General features: G+C 43.7%; 1 protein-coding gene across 1 annotated transcript in view; it reads left to right on the plus strand.

Moving 5' to 3' along the window:
- The window catches only part of CNTNAP5 (contactin associated protein like 5), a 697,937-nt gene that overhangs the window by 293,654 nt on the left and 381,876 nt on the right, over nucleotides 1-22,407 (plus strand). The window contains exons 11-12 of the mRNA XM_021716185.1: nucleotides 10,779-10,928; nucleotides 13,765-13,936. Of these exons, the coding sequence (XP_021571860.1) occupies nucleotides 10,779-10,928; nucleotides 13,765-13,936 (322 nt within the window). The remainder of the gene's footprint in view (nucleotides 1-10,778; nucleotides 10,929-13,764; nucleotides 13,937-22,407) is intronic.

Here is a 22,407-nt window from a genome sequence, read left to right on the forward strand (position 1 = left end):
CGGGCTCAGGCAATCCACTCACCTCGGCCTCCCAAGGCGCAGGATTACAGGCTGAGCCATCGAGTCCGGCTAGCATTCTATTTCTTAATTTGCTTTTTTTTCTCTACCTCTTACTCAAAAGAGGAACTGAGGGAGGAAGATTTGTTATTATTATAGCAGATTACTCTACTAGTTAAACTTGCAATCACTTCTCTTATTCTTTCATATTTTCTACTTCGAGACCCGCCTGGGCAGCGAGACCTCATCTCTACAATAAATCAAAAAATCAGCCGGGCGTGGTAGTGCACGCCTGTAATTCCAGCTACTTGGAAGGCTGAGGTGGAAGGATCGCCGGAGCCCAGCAGGTCGAGGCTGCGGTGGCCGGGAGCGGCCACTGCACTCCAGTCTGGGCGACAGTGAGACTCCAACTCAAAAAAAAGAAAAAGAAAATTCTCTCATATAATTCACTTTGCTTCCATTTAGCTCAGGAAGCTTTTGGAGTGTCTACTGTATACTAGGTGCTATGCTCATACCTGAGTATGGAGGCGTTGCCCTCCAGGAAGTCCTAGGTATTGTTTACAGAAACAGTAAGAAGGTGTTCATAACACAATAGGACATTGCCCAGGATGCTGTAGGGGAAGACAAGTAGAGACACCAGGGTGGGTGGCAAAGGGAAGTCTTTCTAGAGATGGGGACAATGCAGCTTGGCTCTGAAGAATGTATAGAATCTGACCAAATAATGTGGAGGAAAAAGATTTGCTCTAATCAGAGAAGAGAAATAGAAGAAGCATAGGTATAAGACTCCATGGGGGGGGGGGTCTGGGGTGCTTGGGACAGAGGGCAAAGGAGAACAGAAAAATGATGAAACAGCATGTCAGGGCAGGAATTCCAGAATTTGTGTTGTATCTCTCCTTTTTTTTTTTTTTTTTTTTAGGTGACATGGGCTTTATTCAGGAACTTTCTTACAAGAAAGGTGATCCAGGAGTGGTCAGCTGGAAACAAACAAACAAACAAAACCCCACCTTACGCTGTATCTCAAAGGGAATAGGGAAATATCTGTCTCATATTTCAGAGTTGAGCTTAACTTTTAGCATGCAGATGTCTGAGCTGAGCACTCAAGTCTGTACGGGGAAACAACACCTTCACCACCAAACACAAATGCGTTGTAACTTCCTATCAGACCCTAGTGGATGGCAAACCCAGATGTTTTCCCTTCATACCCTCATCAAGGGTTTTCAGGATCCAGGTAACCTTGAAAGATGAGCCAGGCTTCAACAACTAGGAACGGTTTAACCCATGATTTATGGCCAATGCTCATGAGAGGGTCCTGATGCTGACACTTGGCAGTGGAGATTCAGCTGGTCTGTAGCTCAATCAATCAATGAGCATTTGGAGAGGGCAGGATGTGGCCCTGCTGAGGCTGAGGCGGGCATGAAAACATGACTCCGACTCTGACCCCAGGAACTTGTTGTCCCGCTGGGGAGATGGGACTTACACAGACGAATTGTTAATTAATACCACAAGGCAGTAAATAACACGAACGGAATAAATAGATCAGACAGCGGACGTAACAAGAATCTAGAAGGAGAAATTACTATGCACCAGTCTAGCCAAGGAAAGCCTGCTTTGTTTATTTCCTGATTTATTAACTTATTCATTTATTCAATCAATCAATCATTTAGCATTTTTTATGTGCCCTGCACTGGGCTAGGGGACTGTGATAAAAAGTCTAAAGCGTATGCTCTCTGACTGTGTAGTTTAGGAGAGGATGTAATAAGACAAAAAAATGGGCTTTGGAGGATTGGGAGATGAATTTGGGTAGTGGGATGGGAAAGGCAGCGCATAGGTGAAGAAAAGCTGAGAGTGGAGGCACCAGTTTGCTAAGTGTTTACTAGGAGCATGAAGCACATGCCAGGCCCACTGGAGTCGGGAATTTGTGTGGGATACTGTAAAAGGAGGTTGGGAGGTCACAGGAAGACTGGGTTACAGAAGCAGTAGAGTGTCTAGCTAAGCAGTGTGAGTTTCATTCTCTGGTTGCCACGACCCACTGGAGGTGTCTTTGCGACGAGGTCCATAACCTTGCTCTTTAGATATTGGATCTAGTGAGGTGTCTTCTTAGAAAGAGGCAGGAAGCTGAGAAAAGGTAGAGGCCATCTCAAACCTTCCCGGTACAGGCAGAAGGAGAAGAATGAAAGGAGACAAGGGAGTTTGAAGGAATATGGGAATTCAACCCATCCTATGGAAGGAAGAGTTAATAGAATTTAATAATTGATGGGTAAATGGTGTCCAAGAAAAACAGAACCCAGGCTCTAAATTGTAACATAATGGTACTAGTAATTGAAATATACTCTTTTACTCTATGATTGACATTTTAAGACTGCTTTATTCAATTATTTATATATGTCCTACTTTGTTCTCACAAAAATTGAAACTGTCTTTGAACTGTTAAATAAGGGCATGTGTGAGAGGACGGAGGAAAACAGCTGAATTGGGTTTTCTGGAGAAGAGAAAGCCTAGAGACTTTCAAGTCAAGGCAATCAGTTTTGTTTCTATTTTACAGATGAAGTAATAGGATTAGAGAAATTAAGAAATCGGTCTAAATTCCTAGACGTTGTAAGTGTCAGGGCACAGAGCAAGGGGTACTAGGCAAATAAAGGCATGAAGGACTTCTGTAGCAGGTAATTTCCAGGGTTGGAAATAGAGTCCCTGGGACTCTGCTCTGGCCTGGACTGTATCTCTGCATGTTTGTGTGTAGCTGTAGTGGCCTAGTCTAGTTATGTTTGATGTTTCAGGGTCCTGGATAGCCACTCAGTTTCAAAGGTTTATTCACATCTTGGTACACAGATTGCGATCTTGCTTTCCCGCCTGTCCTCAAAACATAAAGAGAGATATAAAAATAATATGAAGATTGAAGTGCAGAGATCTTTAAGAAATCTGATGGAGGAATTAGAGAGAGAAACAGAGGTACAAGTGAGAGCAAGAGCCCGGGAGCAAGAGCCTGTTAAGACTCTGAGACTTCAAAATTATTTCTTTAACCCGAGATGGTTCTCCTCCAAGGGAGATTCCCCATTCCTACCCACACCCACCCTTTCCCCTCTTAACACTCACCTGGGGGATATTTGTCGATATTGGTGGTGGGGGGGTTGTTACTGGCATTTAGTGAGTCAGAGATGCTGCTATACATGCTATACCCCATCCCTACAAAGAATTAGCCAGTTCAAAATACCCAGTGCCCAGTGCCAGTACTGAGAAACCCTGCTTTAACCCCAAACCCTACTCTTATATAAAAAAAATTAGGCCAGGCTCAGTGGCTTACTCCTGTAATCTCAGCACTTTGGGAAGTCGAGGTGGGAGGATTGCTTGAGCACAGGAGTTTGTGACTAGCCTAGGCAATATAGTGAGTGAGACCTCATCTCTACCAAAAAAAATAATAGCTGAGCACGGTGGTGCATGGCTGGAGTCCCACCTACCTGGGAGAATGAGGCAGAAAGATCACCTGAGCCTAGGTGGTCGAGGCTTCAGTGAGCCGTGATCGTTCCACTGCACTTCAGCCTGGGAGACAGAGTGAGACCCTGACTTAAAAAAAAAAAAAAGTAGGCCCTTCCAATATCACTTAACCTCTTTGAGTACCAGTTTTATCAAATGTGAACTATAAATAGTTGTAAAGATCTCATTACAAAAAGTATTTTAAAAGACATATTGGGTGTTTCATAACGATCCTGGGGTTTTATCTAGAAAAACAAAATCAAAACAATACTGATTGGCAAGAATTCTAAGTTCAGACATAAGTAGACATCCTGAGAAACAAAACTTGAATCCTATTTTAATTTTTCTCAGGAACTAGATGATCTACAAAAGGACAGGACTAAAATTTGAAGTTGGCATTGTTAAAAATGAAATTGTCTGGTGGTACTGGTACAGCCACTTTGGAAAAAGTCTGGCTGCTTCCCAGAGAGTTCAATATGGAGTTACCATGTTGTTGTAACCACGTTGCCGGAAAATAGATTGCCCGCACAGCAAAAGGTCAAATTAGGAGTCTTTTAATAGCCAGAGGTCAAGAAGGGGCTTGTAACACCAAAATCTCTCAACCCCAAGTGAAATTTTCAGGGATTTTTCATAGGCAAAAACTGGAGAAACCAAGAAGTTACGGAGATAGAACATCTGCCTTTGGGTTAGGCAAGGGTAGGTAAGGGTGCGACTCAGATAAGGGTGAACACTGGGTGGGTACAGGGCTGTGGGAGTTGATTGCACGCAAACTCTAAGAATGTTGCATCAGACCCAAAGGGGTTTCAGCTAACAAAATGGAGTCCTGCAACAAAACGGAGTTTTAACAACCTTGAAACTAAAATCGCTAATAATAAAACACTTTAATATAAAATTAAACCTCAAACATTTTGAACCCTGTGAACACATCAAACAATTCAATGTGACCCAGCAACTCTACTCCTAGAGAGTGCACACCTCGGGAAATTGAAAGCATACGTCTTTACAGAAGCATGTAAGCAAATGTTCGTAGCAGCATTATTCGTAAAAATGTCCCAAGTAGGAATAACTCAAATGTCCTTCAGTAGTTCTTGGGGATTCTGCTCTGGCTTAGACTGTATCTCTGCATGTTTGTGTGTGGCTTGGATGACATAATCGAGTCATGGTTGATGTTTAAAGATCCCTTCACTGACACCTAGCAACACAGATTATGATCTTCCTTTTCCTTATACCAAATGTGGTACATCCATACAATGGCATCTTATTCATCCATAAAAACACACTGATTCAAGCCACATAAGTTAACCTCGAAAACAAGATGCTGAGTGAAAGAAGTCAATTATGAAATGGGGTATATTGGATGATTCCATTTATAAGAAAGGTCTGCAATAGGCAAATCCACACAGGCACAAAAGCAGCAGGGGTTGTCTAAGGCTGGAGTTGGAGGGATCAAGAGACAGAAAGATGACAGATAAAGGTAGGCGAGTTCATCTGGGTACGATGCAATGTTTTAAAATTAATTGTGGTGATTGTATAATCCTGAATCTACTAAAAACCATTAAGCTGTGTACTTCAAGATAGATAGTGTGGAATGTGAATTTTATCCCAGTAAAGTTGTACCGAAAAATAACAAAAGCAAAAGCAAAGTTGAATTCGCAGCAGAAAATAAAACTTTGCAGAACTCCCTGGTCATCAGAGTGACGGCAGGAGCAGGGTGGGGCTGGCAGCCCTTGTCAGTGTGGTGACCGGAGGAAGCTCAGTTCTGCTGTTGCCACCTCCTTTTTAATGCTGTCTCTGCTCCCATGTAGCCCTAGGGCACTGGGCAGCCTCTCCACCTTTCTCTGTTACATCTATCACATGAGCAATGAACTTGACCTCCAGGACTGTTGCAAAAAATTAGGAATTATATATTTAATGTGCCTTTTGTAGTCATTTGATACTGGTAGCGTGTATTATTAGCTATTTTTAAAATCAGCCTGTTTTTCAAAGGTTCATTTGCAAGTTCAGTTATTGCAAGAGTACAAACTGTCTTTTTTTTTTTTTTCTTTACGGAGAAAACCTTCCAAGTCTTGATTTGTTTTCCGGGGAAGCACAGGGAAGCCTGTTTTACTCTCTCCCTGCCAGGAATTTTTTATAGTGATACCCTAGGCCGAATTCCGGGACCCAGGAGCAGACATGAGGGCACAAATGAAAAAGGATACAAGTTTTTTCTGGTCTTCATTTCAGCTTAAACAGTTTGTTAGTTATTTTTTAAGATTCTAAAAATTATGCATTCTAAAAGAAACTTTAAAAATTATTTGCATAGAAGAAAAAATAAAAATAATTTGTGATTCCATTATTCTTCATTATTCCAGTGTTTTTTCTTGGTGTTAGTTTTTAACAAAATGGGAATTGTGCAACATATACTATTTAGCTAGCACTTTTCTGTCATCAGGATATCAACGGCACTCTTGGATTGTATGATTCTTTTTTTTTTTTTTTTTTATTGTAAAAATGAGGTCTCGCTGCCCAGGTGGGTCTCGAACCGCGGGCTCAGGCAACCCACTCACCTCAGCCTCCCAAAGGCGCGGGATTACAGGCTGAGCCACCGAGCCCAGCTCAGATTGTATGATTTTTAATCACTACATTGTATTTCATATTGTGAGTGTAGCACATTTGATTTATCTAACCTGCTACAGTTGGAAATAGTGGTGGTTGTGAATTTTTGCTATTGTAAATAATGGTCATGAACTATCTTCATCATAAATTAAGGCTGCAGCTCTGTTACTATTTTAGGAATAATTCCTCAGAATAAAATTTATAGTGAATGAGGTATGACATTCTTAGGACTTTTTTTATATTTATTGGTATGTTGTCTTCCTTTTTTTTTTTTTTGAGTTGGAGTCCCACTCTGTTGCCCAGACTGGAGCACAGTGGCACGCTCCCAGGCACCACAGCCTCGACTTGCTGGGCTCCCGTGATCCTTCCGCCTCAGCCTTCCAAGTAGCTGGAATTACAGGCATGCACTACCACGCCCGGCTGATTTTTTGATTTATTGTAGAGATGAGGTCTCCCTGCCCAGACGGGTCTCGAACCCGCGGGCTCAGGCCATCCACTCACCTCAGCCTCTCAAGGCGCGGGATTACAGGCTGAGCCACCGAGCCCGGCTGGCATTTTGTCTTCCAAAAACACATACAAACTTAGCCTCCCATGAGCAACATAAGAAAGTGCCTGTTTCCCTCTCTACCCACTAACACTGAGTATAATCAGTTTTTATTCTCTGCCAGTTTGGGAGACGACCGATGAAACCCAGCACCCGTTTAAAGTTCAGAAGTTGAATGTTTGCCATCTTCCAGCTCTCTTTCCAGAACCCAAGTCTCATCTCTTGAGCCTCTGTTCCTAAACCATGTGAGTGTTTAGTGTTCCAGAGTGGCCCTAGATAGCCTGCTCTTCTTCCCCAAGAGGATTTTCCCCATCCAGGTGTTCCTGGCCTCAAATGTGTTCCCTTTTCTGCTCCTTGTTTGAGCACATCTGTTCTTTCAGAGCCATTTATGTCACGGAGCTTTGGGAAGCAAGCAATCTGATAGAACGGATTCTCCCTAATTCGTGAATAATTAATAGCACTTCAACTCATTCCTTTAGAAAAGTATCCTTAAAAACCAGACTGTGGGGAATCTCTATGAGTGTTATTTGGGGTCTGTTAGCAGATTACAGTGGAGAAGGCTATCTGGGAGACAATGAAGACTGTAGGGGAAAATATGCCACTTTGCTTGTCTTGGAGCTTCTCTGGGACAGCTCCCTACATGATTCCTGTTTTCCTGTCCTCTTTCTCTTTGGACACTTCTAATCGAGTAGTTCTCAACTTCGGCTGCACAACCAAATCCCCAGGGATCATAGAACCTTCCAAGGCCTGGGGCCACCCCAAAATATCTGACTTAATTAACCTGGTGTGGGCTCAGGGTTCTGCATTTTCAAAAGCCGCCCCTCCCGAGTGTTACCTAGCAACTGTTGTTCTAACAATTCCCCTTTAAATAGCGAAGCTTTTCACACAGGCTTCTCCTGCAGGGAGTCAGGGCCATGAAGGAAAAGGTCAGATCAAAGAAAAAAAAATCAGCCTAGGAAACCCTTATTGTCTGAAAACTTTAAAGAGAGAAACACTTATGACGTGGGAAGGGACAACTCCCACAATTAGCACACGTACACCAATGCTGTGACCCTGCAGACTCACATTGAGTGGACTTTTCTCTCGGGCCAGTTTTGTCTAATTAAATGGGGACACTTCCTGTGGCCTCCGCATGTACTTTCTTCTCTTCTGTATCCATCCGGATGCCTATCAGGGCTGTTGGCCCTCGGGAACTATTTAGACCTTTTACACTGAACTAGTAACAGACTCCCTTCCAGCTCAGTCTAGTTCACCTGCAAATGCAGTCCCATATGTTATGCAGATATATTCAAATGTGTATGCAAACTAAAGTGAAGAGAAAAGACGTACAGTTGACTGTGCCTCCCAGATAGCCCAGAAATAAGTCAAGTATTCATCGCCAAGAAACCCCCGACAGAGTCTTTATTCATTAGCAGAGTTCCTGTGGCCAGGACCCCAACCCTGGCCCTGTCTGAGGACAACTAACTGCCGGTGGGAGGAAGTGAGGCCACCAGGCTGAGAAGCCTCTGGGTTCTCCTCTCCACCCCAAACAGATGTTCAGGGTTGCCGTGGAGATTGCCTGGGAGGGACCTGGCTGCAAACACAGGAGGTCCCCCACATCTGGGCTGCCCTGAGCAGATGGGGCATGACTGACTTGGTGCAAACACGGTTGGGCCTCAAGTCTGGTGTCACGCTTCTCCCCAGGCAGCTTCTCCAGCCATGTGCGCGTTTAGGGGTCTTCACTCGCCATTCAGCCCAGCAGGCTTCTGCTGTGATTGTCAGTGTTTCCTTCCCAACTGGCTTCTCAGGGGCTGCTCCGGTAGGCTCGACCAAGACAGGTCTGTTTTCCCTCCAGAAATAGCTCTTAATCTGTCACTTGCTCTCCACTTTCCCTGCTGTGACTGTAGCGGAGACCCTATCATTCTGTCTCCTGGGGCCGGCCTGGCCAGTTCTGCCTCCAGCCTTGAGTCCTTCTGGTTCCTATCATCTACTCTGCAGCCCTGGTTCTTTGAATAAACACCTCCAACCCTGTCATCACCAGGCTGAAGACTCCTCGTGGATGCCCATGTTCTGAAGCTGAGATTTTCATCCTTGGCTGCATATTACAGTCACCCGGGGAGCTTTATAAAACACGCAGATGCCTAGGGCCCGTCCCCAGAGATTCTCACGGAATTGCTCTAGGTAAAATGCTCTTAGAATTGTTTGTCAAAGTGATCACATTATCCTGAGACGGACACATGAGTCCCTGGGTGATGGAATCTTCTTCTCTGCTGCCTGCGTACCATCCTCTCCGGCTTCTCACCCCAGGCCTTTTTTTCTTTGTACAGGCTCTCTGTCTCCAGAAACTCTCGCTCGTTGAGTTGAAAACTCTTGCTCGTGTTCTGAAATGTCCCTTAACTCTCACCCACTTCTGTGAAACATTCTTGGGATCCGAATGTGGAGTTAGTCAGGGCTTCTTTCTTCTCCGCCCACATATTACTGTTCCACCCAGAACTACAAGTGCTGTTGTTGTTTGCTTGTTTCTTTCTCCCCCACTAGCCTGAACTCAAAAGATGGTATTTTCATCCTCTTTGCATCCATCACTGCCATTTAACTATGGACTGTTCCAGGATAGAAACTGTGTGAGGTCAGTATCTGTGCTCCCTAATGCCAGGACCATCTAGTAGTTGTAGCTCTGTCTGTTTGTTGGAATTAACATTACCGCCTATGTATGATTGACAGGAACTATTCCGCATATGCACTGTATTAATGACTATAGCCCTTACAGTGGCTTATAGGCTTGTAAGTATAGTCATTGACCCCTTTTTGCAGGTCAGGAAACTGAGGCAGTGAGTAGGAAGTCAACTCAATGCATAGCAGAGCACAATAAATAAGTCTTGAACGAAGAACTGTGTGTCTGTGGGCCTCTCACCACAGATAAATCTTTGTGACCAAATTAGTTAATATAATTATGTTTCCATCAGCAAGCATGTTTCACTGACGGGATGGTCTTTTTCTTTTCTTTTATGTATGTGTGTATGTGTGTGTGTGTATATTTATTTATTTTGAGACAAAGTTTTACTCTGTTGCCCAGGCTGGAGTGTAGTAGTGTGATCACAGCTCACTGCACCCTGAAACTCCTAGGCTCAAGGAATGCTCCTGCCTCAGCCTCTCCATAACTGGGACTACAGGCACGTGCTGCCACATTGAACTAATTTTATTATTATTTTTTTTGTAGAGGCAGGGTCTCACTGTGTTGTCCAGGCTGGTCTTGAGCATCCAGTCTCAAGTGATCCTTCTGTTGTTGCCTCCCAAAGTGCTGGGATTACAAGTGGAAGTCACTACACTCAGCCATAGAGGATGGTCTTAATAGATGATCAATTTTTAAAGGAAATAGTTAGACTTTTGTAACTAGTTCTCCATACAGTTTCCCAATAAAGTAATGTTGTATACACCAAAGATGTCTGGGGCAAACAAAGAGAAGATAAATGAACTTTACAAGAATAGCCACTATAGCCCTAAGCAGCTTAGAAACCCTGGCCTGATCTCATTTGATTCCTTTAGCAATGATACAGAGCAGACATTATAATATCTATAGATGATAAAACCAGAGCTTAGCAAAGATAGACACTTAGGGCAGTATCCCCTAAAAAGACTGGTATTGAACTAATTTGTTACCTCTCTCTGACAGGAGGCTGTCTCTGTCTGACATATCATTGGAATCTGGCTTTCTTCATCCACTTTAAAAATAATTCACTTTTTACTAAAAACAAGGTATAAGTCATTGGTAGGAATGTGTGAGAACATGAAGATTGCCTATAATTCCACCTCCCAAAGATGAAATTGCTCTTAATATTTTGAGGTTTTGTTTTAGTTTTTTCCTTTTCCTCTGCATTCATACATCAGTAAATCGGTGAATGTATGACATGCCTCTAGTTAGAGTATATAAACAATTTTGTGTTTTGCCCTTTTGTGTTTAAGCCAAACCTATCAGAAGTGGTTTAGCTACTTTTACAGAAAAGGAGAGGAAAATAGAATGAAGCAGTAAACAGAGGAAGAAAAATGACTCTTGTTGAACAGCCAGGGCTTGGCTTGAGCCAAGTGAGGAGCGGGGTCTGCTCTGAGAATGTGCAAGGACCTCTGGGAAATGAGCCTCCTCTCTCTAGACCGCCCAGATCCAGTATCCCTACACTTGCTCTTCCTGTTTCTTTTGCAGGCAGCAATTTGAATGATGGCTTGTGGCATTCGGTCAGCATCAATGCCAGGAGAAACCGCATCACTCTTACCCTGGATTACGAGGCAGCCTCCCCGGCTCCGGACACCACCTGGGTGCAGATTTATTCTGGAAATAGCTACTACTTTGGAGGTAAATTCTCCGGTCTTTGCAAAAGAAAATAAAAGGGGGAGAGAGAAAGGAATGAGAAGTTATTTCACTATGATGGTTCTTGGTTTGTCAATTAGGCCATTCTCCCAACACAACACAACACACACACACACACACATACACACACACGTGCATGCGCGCACACACACACACACACACTCTCAAGCCCAAAATAGTGAAAAGCAAAATCTCTCACAGCTGTGCAAATAGAAATTATCTAGGTCAGTGCTGAGGAAGAAAAGAACTTTAGCTACAAGAGCTGGTGTTACATAACACATGCAAAGGAGATTTTTGTAGCCATGCCAAGCTCTGTGATCACATCGGAAAGGAGAAACTCAGCTGAAAATTTGGAGAAAGGGTACCAAGAGTCAGCAGTACCTGCAAGAGGAAAAATTCAGTGGAAAGGCTCAGCCAGCATGCTCAGCATCTAGGCTACTCCTCTGCCACTTTGCTTTCTTGGTCCCCTGTCCTCTCCTTCCTCACATCCCTAGCGACCATGCCCACAGAGTGGGACGGCTGAGAAGAGTGAGGAACATGTATCTCCACATGAAGAAGCCAGTTCAGATTCGGCCCTCTCTACTATTAGGTGAATCCTGGGAACCTTTCTTGTGGCAAAAAACACAAGGGCACACTGGGAGTGATGAAAAACAACATTGGGCATCTATTGAATATTTATAAATGCATATGTATTTTAGTTTAGTCTTTCATAGGTATTTCTCTTATCAAAAGCAATATTTAATGCCTTAGTCAGTAGTTGGTATTGAAGAAACAGTCTCTGAAAAGGATTTAGCCTCCATGGCTATCTGACCTCGAGAAAGATGCACATGGTCCTTAAACTTCCCGATATGGAACACAGGGAAATAAACCCACTTTCAGAACTTCTGGGAAAGTAAAGTGAGTCCATGACTGACATGTGCAACACAGAGCCTGCTACATGACAGGGGCTGGGCAAATTGCTTTAGCTCCTGTAGATATGTGCATGTGCTGGGGTTTGGGCCACAGTTGCCAAGTCTCCTTCCGTTAGAAAATTGAAGAGAAGTATTGAATAAAATTGTGTACTGCAGTCTCTTCAATAGAATTTACAAATGACTTCTCTCATACCAATGAAATGTGGTTAAAGCTTTGAAATCATAAAGGTGCAATGTACCTACTGGGGTCTCCTGGGGGGGGAGTATTATCTTTGTGGTTTGATTTTAGGGTGACGAAAGGCTTCTGTCTTTTACCCCACTCCATGTATGCAGGGATAAAAAATTCCTTTAGAAGGGAAATTTCCAGTCTCTGTAAATGTTTCAAGTGCCTTACCTCATTTAAATCATATAGCAACTTTGCGAAGTACGTAATGTTGTTCCCATTTAACAGATAATAAGATGGGTGTTTGCCGAGATAAAATAATCTGTACCAGGCCTTAGAGCTAGTGAGTAGTAGACCAAGGGCTCAAATCCAGATTGTGTTCTGCACAGCCGACTAGCGAAAACTAAGAGACAAGAACAAATGTTATCATAATGTCTGCAAAACAAGGGCCTTGGGGTCCCCAAAGACACACCTCACAGAGTGTGTGATTTTTCATCTTTTGCAATCTTTCAGCCACTGCGGAAGAAAAGTGATCTTGAATTTATTTCGGGGGAACATTTTTTGAATAATTATGGTACAATAAGCACCTGACATGCCTCAAAGGCAGAATAGTTCCCCTCCCCCAACTGAAGAAGTGCTCTTAGTGGCAGGTTTTAAGGAGCAGTGAGCTTAGGAGGTGAAGATTTATCTCTGATTTGAGCAGTGTTTAAACAAATGCCCCACACGTCGACTGTAAACTTAAGGAAGGTGAAAAATGAGTTTCGGTAATAACAGTCAACTTACATAAATTCCCTCTGCAGCTTCAATGAGAAGTTGTAGCATCTCTCTTCATTTTATAGTGTGCCTATGAGCTGTTAACCAGCTGCTGGGCTTCAGCCCAGCAGTGACTGTCTATTAGAGATGGCTGAAATAATTCCCAATTATTTATGGGTTATTGCCATGGTTTCAAGTTTGCAGCCCCATATGCTCTGAACCTATTAAAACCATTGGGATGGAGTTTGTTAAGAGCACAGACACTCATACACCTGCAATGCTCTGTACCTGTTTAATGAGAAGTAGATATGCCCGGGTGACGGGCGATGTTAAATCAGTGAGATGCATTATTTAAAAAGAACACCCTTTAAAAAGGCACAGTGTTAACCTTCCCCATATGCTATTACAGCCCTGTAACTATGTACATCCCCTTACCGTCTGGATTTTCTTTGCACATCACTTCAAAATTCCAGTGGCGTTCCTGGGTGTACCTTTCCCGGGAACTAAGCCTGTTAATGCCAACAATTAACCAGACAATTACTATGCTGCCGTCCTTACCCAAAGCATGCTTTCCTTTGAGAGTGTAATTCAGAACCGAATTGTGCATTTAGAAATGTGTTTCCAGACGGAACCAAAATATCTAAGTAGTTATAGTATGTTGCTTCCTGGGATAAGTGAAGGATACCAGGCAAAAGAATGGCAAGTGGCTTACTAATAGAAAAAAAAAAAAAAACCCAGAACAACATAAACGTTCTAGGATTGGTATTCCCCTTTACCACACTTTTGATTTTCTCTATGGTGATTGAGTGTGCCCTGTTTGGTGCCAATTCTGTCGCCTCCCCGAGAATGCTAGGATTTACAATGAAAGGGCGTGCACTGCTGTGAATGAAAAAGCACCAAAATAATCAGACCTCAAGGTCTTCCATCCATAGGTCACCAAAGCAATGACGGATCATTTCAGTATTCTTCTTCCTCTTTTTTCTCTGTCCCACAGGGTGCCCCGACAGTCTCACCGATTCCCAATGTTTAAATCCCATTAAGGCTTTCCAAGGCTGCATGAGGCTCATCTTTATTGATAACCAGCCCAAGGACCTCATTTCAGTTCAGCAAGGTTCTCTGGGGAATTTTAGTGATTTACACATTGATCTGTGTAGCATCAAAGACAGGTAATTATTGTCTCTTCTCGTCTGTTCCCCCACCCCCTACCCATTCTCACTGTTTCTAAATATGAGTTTCTTTAAGCAAAATTCTAATTCACTGACATTAGCCACATTAGACATAATTGAGTCGCCTAATGGAAAATATTTCTGAAAGGATTTCAGGCCCAGAGAAAAATGGTTTAAATTAGTTGAGTCTCTCCTCATGTTGACTCACAGTAAATGGGATATGCAAATTAAATCAAAATACAAATTTGTGAAAGGATTAAAATTTTATGCATAAACAACATTTGATTACTTTGAAGTTAAGAGTAAAGCAAAAAGGAGGAAGAAATTACTTCTCTCCTAAACCGTTTCATTCTTCACTGCAGTGGGTGTCCTTTCTAACACAGGCAGATACGTACTGGACCCTCTGAGATGCCTACGGCAGGGGCTTTGGCATTGCCCCATAGTACATAGTGGCTCCTGGGTGTGGCCAGTCCTTGCTGTCACGACCCCACCCACTGCTTCTCTGGCTCAGAGGAGGCCAGACCCAGGCTAGAGAGAATCAGCACTTTCACTCTGCAACCCACAAATCCAGCAACAGCTCGGTTTCTCTCGTCATTTCTCCTGGGATCTGGCTCCTATAATATTCGAAGTTTCTTTTAAAAAATCTTATTTTGTTATAGGAATGTGGGGTGCAAGTGAGACTTAACTACATAAGTAGGCTGCATGTAGGTAAAGTTTGGCCTTCTAAACTGGCCCTCACTCCTAAGTCAGAGTTTCTAAATGCAAAGACATACTGCAGAAAACCAAAGAGGCTGGATTTTGAATTTTCAGCAAGGTTTACCATGTCTCCCATGTTTCTTCTCCAGAGCCTACCTCCTTCATTCTGATTCTGCTCACGCCAGTCTAAAATTTATCATTTATCATTTATCAAATGGGTGAATAATATCTGTTAGGTGCTTGCCTTTGTGCTGGTCATACAGGGTCTCTGCTCATGTTTCGTCAGGGCATAAATTAGCTATTACAATAAAGTAAGATAAATGACCAAGAAATGCACCTTTATTTGTTGGACATATAGCAACAGCAACTTAGCCGGCCCCAGAGAATTGAGGTCAAGAATGTTTCAGGAAATGATACCAAGTTGGAGGAGGCACAGGAAGGCTTGACAGAGGCTGGGAAAGAGAGGAGGACTGGTGTAGAAGCAGGGGCAAGTATGGTCTGCAAGTATTTCATGAATTCAAAATACTCGTTTTGGCATTAAAGTATCTAATATCGGGATGCATTTTGCATCTGATGGTGTGTAATAGTTTAATTGACAACATTTCTTTTTCTTTGTGGCAGACAAAATAATGGTATGCCTTATAATTAATGGTGTCTTAGATTCAATAAACTATAGCTCAGTAAGGGTGGTAGGCTAGTGTGGGCAGCACCCGTAGTGCAAATATGGCCAGAGATGTGGTCCGGATCAGCCATGAAGAATTTTGTGTGCCAGCGGGTTTTGGCTTCATGTTCTTGGCAAGAATCAGGACAGAAGGCAGTCAGATTTGCCTAGTAGACAGAGTCAAAGTGGCTGGGTGCAGTGGCTCATGACTGTAATCCCAGGATTTGGGGAGGCCAAGGAGAGAGGACTGCTTGAGCCCAGAAGTTCAGGACCAGCCTGAACAACATAGCAAGACCTTGTCTCTACGGAAAGATAAAAAATAAAAACAAAAAATAGCTGGGCATAGTGACACACACCTGTAGTCTCAGCTGCTCAGGAGGCTGAGGCAGGAGGGTCTCCTGAGCCCACGTGGTGAGCCATGATTGCGCCACTGCACTTCAGCCTGGATGAGTGACAGAATGACAGCTGACTCAAAAAAAAACAGAAAGAAAGAAAGAAAGAAAGAAAGAGAGAGAGAGAGAGAGAGAGAGAGAGAGAAAGAGAGAGAAGAAAGGAAAAGAAAAGAAAGAGTAAAGGAATACTCGGAAAAAAATGAGAAAGACGGATGGGAAGAGAGCTAGCTACCCACAGCTAGGTGGATGACTGGTCCAGTTCAGGGAAGGGAGGATGAAAAGAAGGTATCTCTACCGTGAAGCTCAGAGATCAGTTATGCAGAGCACAGTTCCTGCTAATGTTAAGAATGACTGATATAGCTCGATGGAACTCTGCAGACATGCTCCTCCGTGAATACCCCTACACTTGGGATTGTCAACAAACCATACAGACCTACTGCTCTTCTGCTTCACTTTTTTTCCTATTTGATCAGCTGAAAAGTGGGTAATAAAATGTGTGCTTTATTAAAATGTGCTAGTTTAGAGACTTCAGAATAAAATATTCCAGAGAATGACTGCCACCCTGATGGTCTTTAGTAATGGTGAGGAGAAGCATACTACTTTATCATCTGACACAGTTTTTTGCCAAGTGGGTCAATACAGGGAACATTTTATCAGTAGGGGTCTCTTCTGCTACCTTAATTTCTGATCAAACAAGCTCTCGTTATTTTCCATTGCGTGGAAGTCATTGCCATCTACGCTGCATCATTACTTTTGTGTAATTGTAGTCTTGTATAATTGTATTACATACAATTGTGCTTTGGTTAATTGTATAACAAGGGACAGTGTTTAGTTTAGTGGGTAAATGGTACATTTTTCTTGATTTACCAGACACTGTCTCTCATAGCAAAGAAAGCTGTTGGCAAAAGGCTTGATTCCTTGTTTTTGAACTTATATTTAACATTAGTTGGAGAGGGCCAGGGGTTAGAAGGGCAGGTGGTTTCTAAGTCTGGCATTTGATTTTCAATGTGTTAATGGATGTGAACTTGATTTCAGGGTAAGTACAAAGTCTTTGCCTGCAAGGAACTTGCTACCTGGTGATGAGGAGGGGAAGAATAGTCTAGCTGTGCTTCTTCTTACCTCCGCTGCTGTCTGGAAAGTCTGCGAGCTCCTTCCTGCTCTCAGACACCTTCCCGGCCCCTTCGTCACTAGTCACTAGCCATAGCCGTAGAGATCCAGGGCTCTATCTGCCTCTCAGTGGTCGCTTCACCCTACCCGTCCGTCTTCTTTCTCCAAGTGAAGAGCCACCCAGCCCTTCCAGCTTCCCTCTCTTCCTGGCTGCAACTCAGTGTCTTAAGAATTTAAAGCGTCTTGGTGCTGTTCATGAGGGGAAATCAGATCAGAGAAATCCAAAGTCACATTCTTAGTAGAGGCACAAATGTCCAAAACCTTAACTCTCCCTCTCACCAGCCTCCTTTACCTGGGTTCTCTCTGAGATGGTGCCTAAGCCTGATACCAGTTGCCTACCTTGTGTTGTTTACAAACTACCCATCATCTGGAGCAAAAGCTGGGATGTATCCTTCTCAGGGATCAAAGAACTTTCATCCATTTGCATCTCAATGATGGGCAGAGAACTAACCTCTCTACAGCTGGGGCAGCTTGAGAAGTTTTTTTTTTTTTCCTAAAGAACAGAAATTTATTTCTCACAGTTCTGGAGTCTGGGAAGTACAAGATCAAGGAGCAAGCTCTAAACCTCAACCTCCCATATGACCCCGCAATCCCCCTACTAGAAATATATCCTGAAGAACTCAAATCACTCTATAAAAAAGATACCTACACATATATGTTTATTGCAGCATTGTTCATAATAGCAAGAACCTGGAACCAACCATGCTGCCCATCAAAAGAGGACTGGATTAAAAAAATGTGGTACATATACACGCGGAATACTATGTAGTCATAAAAAAGAACAAAATCATGAATTTCGCAGCAACCTGGATGGAACTAGAGTCTATAATACTGAGTGACCTCTCACAGAAACAAAGATCCGAGTATCACATGTTCTCACTCATATAGTGGACCTTGAACATCCAACAGAATACTATAAGAAAATGACTGACAGTGGTGGGAAACTATGGGGGGAAAGGGAGATGGGATCAACGGTAGCAAATATCTGTCTGGGGACGGGGAAACACCTCTTATCAACAGGGTGCCTGAATGAAACGTATTTGTATACCTAGCATGAGAAGTATTGACACTAGGCAGCCGCATTGCACGGCAGTGTAAGGGCAGGGTGGGCAAAGGAGGCAGCTGGGGTCAGGATGGAGCGTTCCCAGCAGAGCCCATTCCCTGTGTGTCATCTTTCTAAACCTCTAGTACCCCATGGGTAGCGGCTACCCCTTTCCTACAGATCGTGTTCTCTACACCCCAAGCCCTTGCTCTTCATAAACATCATTCTTGGACGTGAAGTAGGCAATGGACAGTCTCCACTATCATAGAGAAAAGTCACCTTCACGCCCTGCGTAGTTTGGTGAACAACTGCTTACCACACCCTCTGCTGTGATACCATCTCATAGATAAGCATTGGTTGCAGAAACGAGACTGAGTGGGACAGGATGCTGTGAGGACGATGGGAGCCCTGGGAGCATATTACAGAGGCATGGATAGCCCCACTTTCTAAAAAGGGAAGTCCAAGGCCCAGAGGTGTATGATGGCTTTTCCAAAGTTGCACAGGGTTCAAGTTTTAGGGAAGAGTTGAACATGGTCAGTTTTCTCCCCGGAATTATCCAGCTTACAAGTACTGACCTAGAAATGGCAGTCACTCTGTGTCTGTGACTCTAAAGTGTAGCCCCATCGTCTACTTGTTCACCTAAAGAGTAGAAGCGGAGGAAAAATTAATATAAGTAGAAAGTTTGTTTGGGCTAGGCTTGAGGATTGCAGCCCTGAGAATAGATTTAAGTTGTTGCTCTGAATATAAAGTTTGATTAGCAGCAGTGACACGTGAGTTCTTGAAGACAATAAAGGGACACAGGAAGTGGGCTGATATAAAGTTGTTTCTCAGGGATTCTCATTGATTTACAGAAATAACATTGATTGGTGACGGGCTGTACATTGTTAAACTATAAGGTATGGATTATTAGGTTGATTTATAGTTACTATGACAACAGGCGGCAGTTTCAAGAGGGGAGCAGGGCGTGAATACAGTCTTTCTCTAATGTCTCTCCGAGTCTGATAATTAAAAGGACTTGCATTCCTCTGATAAAAGTGTTTGTGTTCGGCTACGTAGGATCCTTTGTAAACCGTAGGTGCCTAATGCAATTCCATGGAAAAAGGGAGCATCCAACCTGGTGTGCAGAGTCAGACAAGGCCTGAGTGGAACAAGGTGGGTCCAGGTCCAGAGGTGTCCCACCACAATCAAAGTCTTGATGAATACAAATGAAAATGACCAGATCCTCAGGTGTACCTTAGTGAGGGGCTATTGTGGTTGGTGCCGAGTATGTTTCAGAATAGCTACAACTGTCAGCAAGCATAACTTTTTATTAGAGGGAGAGTCACTTGCTGGCCCCACTGAAAGCCATAGTTTGATTTTTCCTTCTAGACAAAGTCCACAGCCTTCGGGTGGTGGCGGTGCTTTTGTAATGGGAGAGGCTCCAAGCCTGCTCAAATATTGTCTACAGAACTTTATAAAGATGGAGAGACACTCTTTTGCATCAACGTGGATGGGAACAACTCAGATACAGAAAGACAAATAGTGTGTGCCCAGACCTAAGTGGGAACTAAATAATGCGCATACGTGGATGTAGAGTGGAGTGACAGACTGTGACGATTCAGAAGGGTGAGGGGGTGGGACAGGGGTGGGAGATGAAAAATGGGTTCAGTGTACCTTGTTCTGGTGATGGATATCCTAAAAGCCATGACTTGACCGCTGTACAAACTATGTGTGTCACAAAATTGCACTTGCATTCCATAAATCTATACAAATAAAAAAAAAAGATTGATAGACACTGATTTCACATGGCAACTGGTGTCTGGCAGAGGGATTTGGTGGTCACGGTCTGTTCCCTGTGTCACTTCCTCAGACAGTGACGCTGTCAGAGAAGGTCTGAGATGGCCTAGCTCTGGTTTTGCCCAGGAGGAAATGGAAGTCACAGAGGGAGGCAGAGCCAGATATGTAAGCAGGGCTGTACCCCGTGATCCTTACTGTTGTATCCTATGAAGACTTTTGGCTCTAATCCCTCCTAAAAGTAAACCATTTACTTTTTCCAAAGAGTAGATCCCACGTGGAGCACTGAATTAAATTTCCTGCAGCGAATAAGTTATGAAATGTAGCTTCTCCCTCCATCACCACTTTCTTTTCTCCCAACACGCATCCTTTTAAGAAAAGGGTCTGCTGAACTCTCTGGTTCAGATTCTTACCTTGTTGTTTCAGAGCGCAAAGTGCAGTAAACACAGAGAGTTGGAAAGCATGAAGATGGAGAACCTCCCATAAACAGACTCCTGCTAAAAACTTACCCTATGTGTGGGAGTTTGTGAAAAACAGTGGGTAATATAAAAAGATTGCCTTGCGGGGTAATGCATATGTTTTAATCCTTCTCTAAAATCGAAAGTCTTTCCATTGGATGCCAGAAAAGCCTTTGGAAGGGCAAGGCCCACACAATCTGAGCTTCTAACTCTGAAGTGAGAAATGCTACAATCTGGTGTTCTCCCTCAACTCATGGGATGGGGCCAAAATCAAAACATTATTACTTCGGCTTCTTTATTTACCATTGTGGTCGATTTCACGGAGGAAGATAAAAAGTTATATTTTATGTAACAGTTACCGAGCAAACACACTCTGAATATTATTTCGTTGAATTTTCTTCATAGTCTGCAAGACCCACCGAGTGGTTCTCCACGTGTGGTCCCAGGTCAGCAGCACCGGAATCCTCTGGCAATTGGTTAGAGATGTGGTTCTCAGACCCAAAGCCATGCCTGCTGGATTCAGAATTCAGGGTGGGGGCCGACTGAGTTTTAAGAAGTCTCCCAGGGTATTCTGAGGCACATCCAGATTTGAGAACTGTGGATATGTTCCACTATCACCATTGTACAGATAAGAACACCAAGTCCTTAGGGAGGTTCTTTAACTTCCAGAGGTCACATCTTTGGTATTTAGGGGAGCCAGGGTCAAATTCAGGTGTTGCTGATTCCTCAGTTCATATGGATGGGGAGGGCCTTTTGCCAAATGGCCGGAGCAGACCAAGGAGGGGGCGGTGCTATGGAGGGAATGGGATCCCAGGGGGAGCTTGAAGATCAGGCTGGACTCTGGGAGGTCAAGCAAGGGTCTTCCAGGTGTCCTTTGTGGAGCCTGGGGCTGGGACTGAGAGTGGGAGAGGTGTCGCCTGTGTTTGAAGGGCGGCGGCAGCAGCATCGAGCACCAGAGAACTTAAGTCAGGGCCGGGGAAACTTGCCAGTGCACAAGAGAGTTTGAAGCCTGAGAAAGGGGCTACATTGTTAGCGAATCTTTGAATAATGCTTACGGTGCACCAGGGCATTGTGGGTGTGTGTGGGGGGTGTGTGTGTGTGTGTGTGTGTGTGTGTGTGTGTGATTGTGATTATTAGCAACTCCATTTTACAGTTAATGAAATTTAGGCACAGCAAGGCCACATAGCCCATATGTGGCAAAGCCTACCTACAAATGGTGGAGTCGAGTTGAAGGGATTAGACCTAACCTTGCGCTGTGCTACTTCAAACCCTGCAGTGGGGATGTGTACCGTCATCAGCAGGATTGTGAAACAGAAAATGATGTGTTTTCATCTTGTGTGACAATCACAAAGAGGCATACTAAAGCAGGAAAAGATGGCTACGGACAGCTCATTGTCTATCAGCTGATAATCCGTGTCTGTGCAGTTCACAGCTACTGCCTTGTGACACACTGAGAGACGCTCGGAGATGGCTCAAGCCTCTGGAACGAGGCTCGGCTTCATCTAGTTCTTTGAGCTGATTAGGGAACAGAAGTCCCTCAGAACTAGCCTGGAATGACCGTCGAGAAGAGGCAGGTTTTAAGCTGATTTGGTGAGGGCATGTCACCCAGAGCTCCCCAGGAAGAGTACTGACTCATTTCTTAAGTGAGAGCTTCTTCCCAACCTACCCCATGCATCTTTGAATGTCAGTAAGAAAGTGGGGCTCTGGAGGAATAAGACACCTGCCTTTGACGGGAGTAAGTCACCTTGAATGAGTGCATCTGTGTTCTGTTACCAACTCCGTCTCTCTCATCACTTGTTTCCACAAAAAACAGTGGATCATTATCTTGACGAAGTGGTACTTTTCTACCTGTGTCCCAGGAAGGGCACTAGAGTGCCTTTGATTCATGGAAAACACAGAGTGTTGAGCCAGCCATGGGTAGCCCTTCATCCTGGTCCGTCACACGATGGTGAGAATCTTCCCCACCCACTGGTAGTCTGGAATATTGATGCTGAGAGCAAAGCCAGAACAGTGAGCTTGGTGAATTATCACAAGCACTTCTGAAGATGAGGGAATCATTCCGAGAGGGACAGTTATGAGACTGAGCTGTGATGTGCACGTTCAGGTAGCAGTAAGAAAATGGCTATCAAAATCTGTAGGTGCCTGGACCATCTCTCCTGAGATGTACTGGCAAGAAACTCAGATGTTTTAGATAATGTAGAGGCTCAGGGAACTTTTAATCTAGGTAGAAACATAAGAAAAATATTACTTTAGATTCCTGAGTCACTTCTGTGAGGCAGAAA

The sequence above is a fragment of the Carlito syrichta genome, unplaced genomic scaffold, assembly GCF_000164805.1.
Source record: "Carlito syrichta isolate Samal-C Ts95f unplaced genomic scaffold, Tarsius_syrichta-2.0.1 Scaffold308256, whole genome shotgun sequence".
Taxonomy (NCBI): Eukaryota; Metazoa; Chordata; class Mammalia; order Primates; family Tarsiidae; genus Carlito; species Carlito syrichta.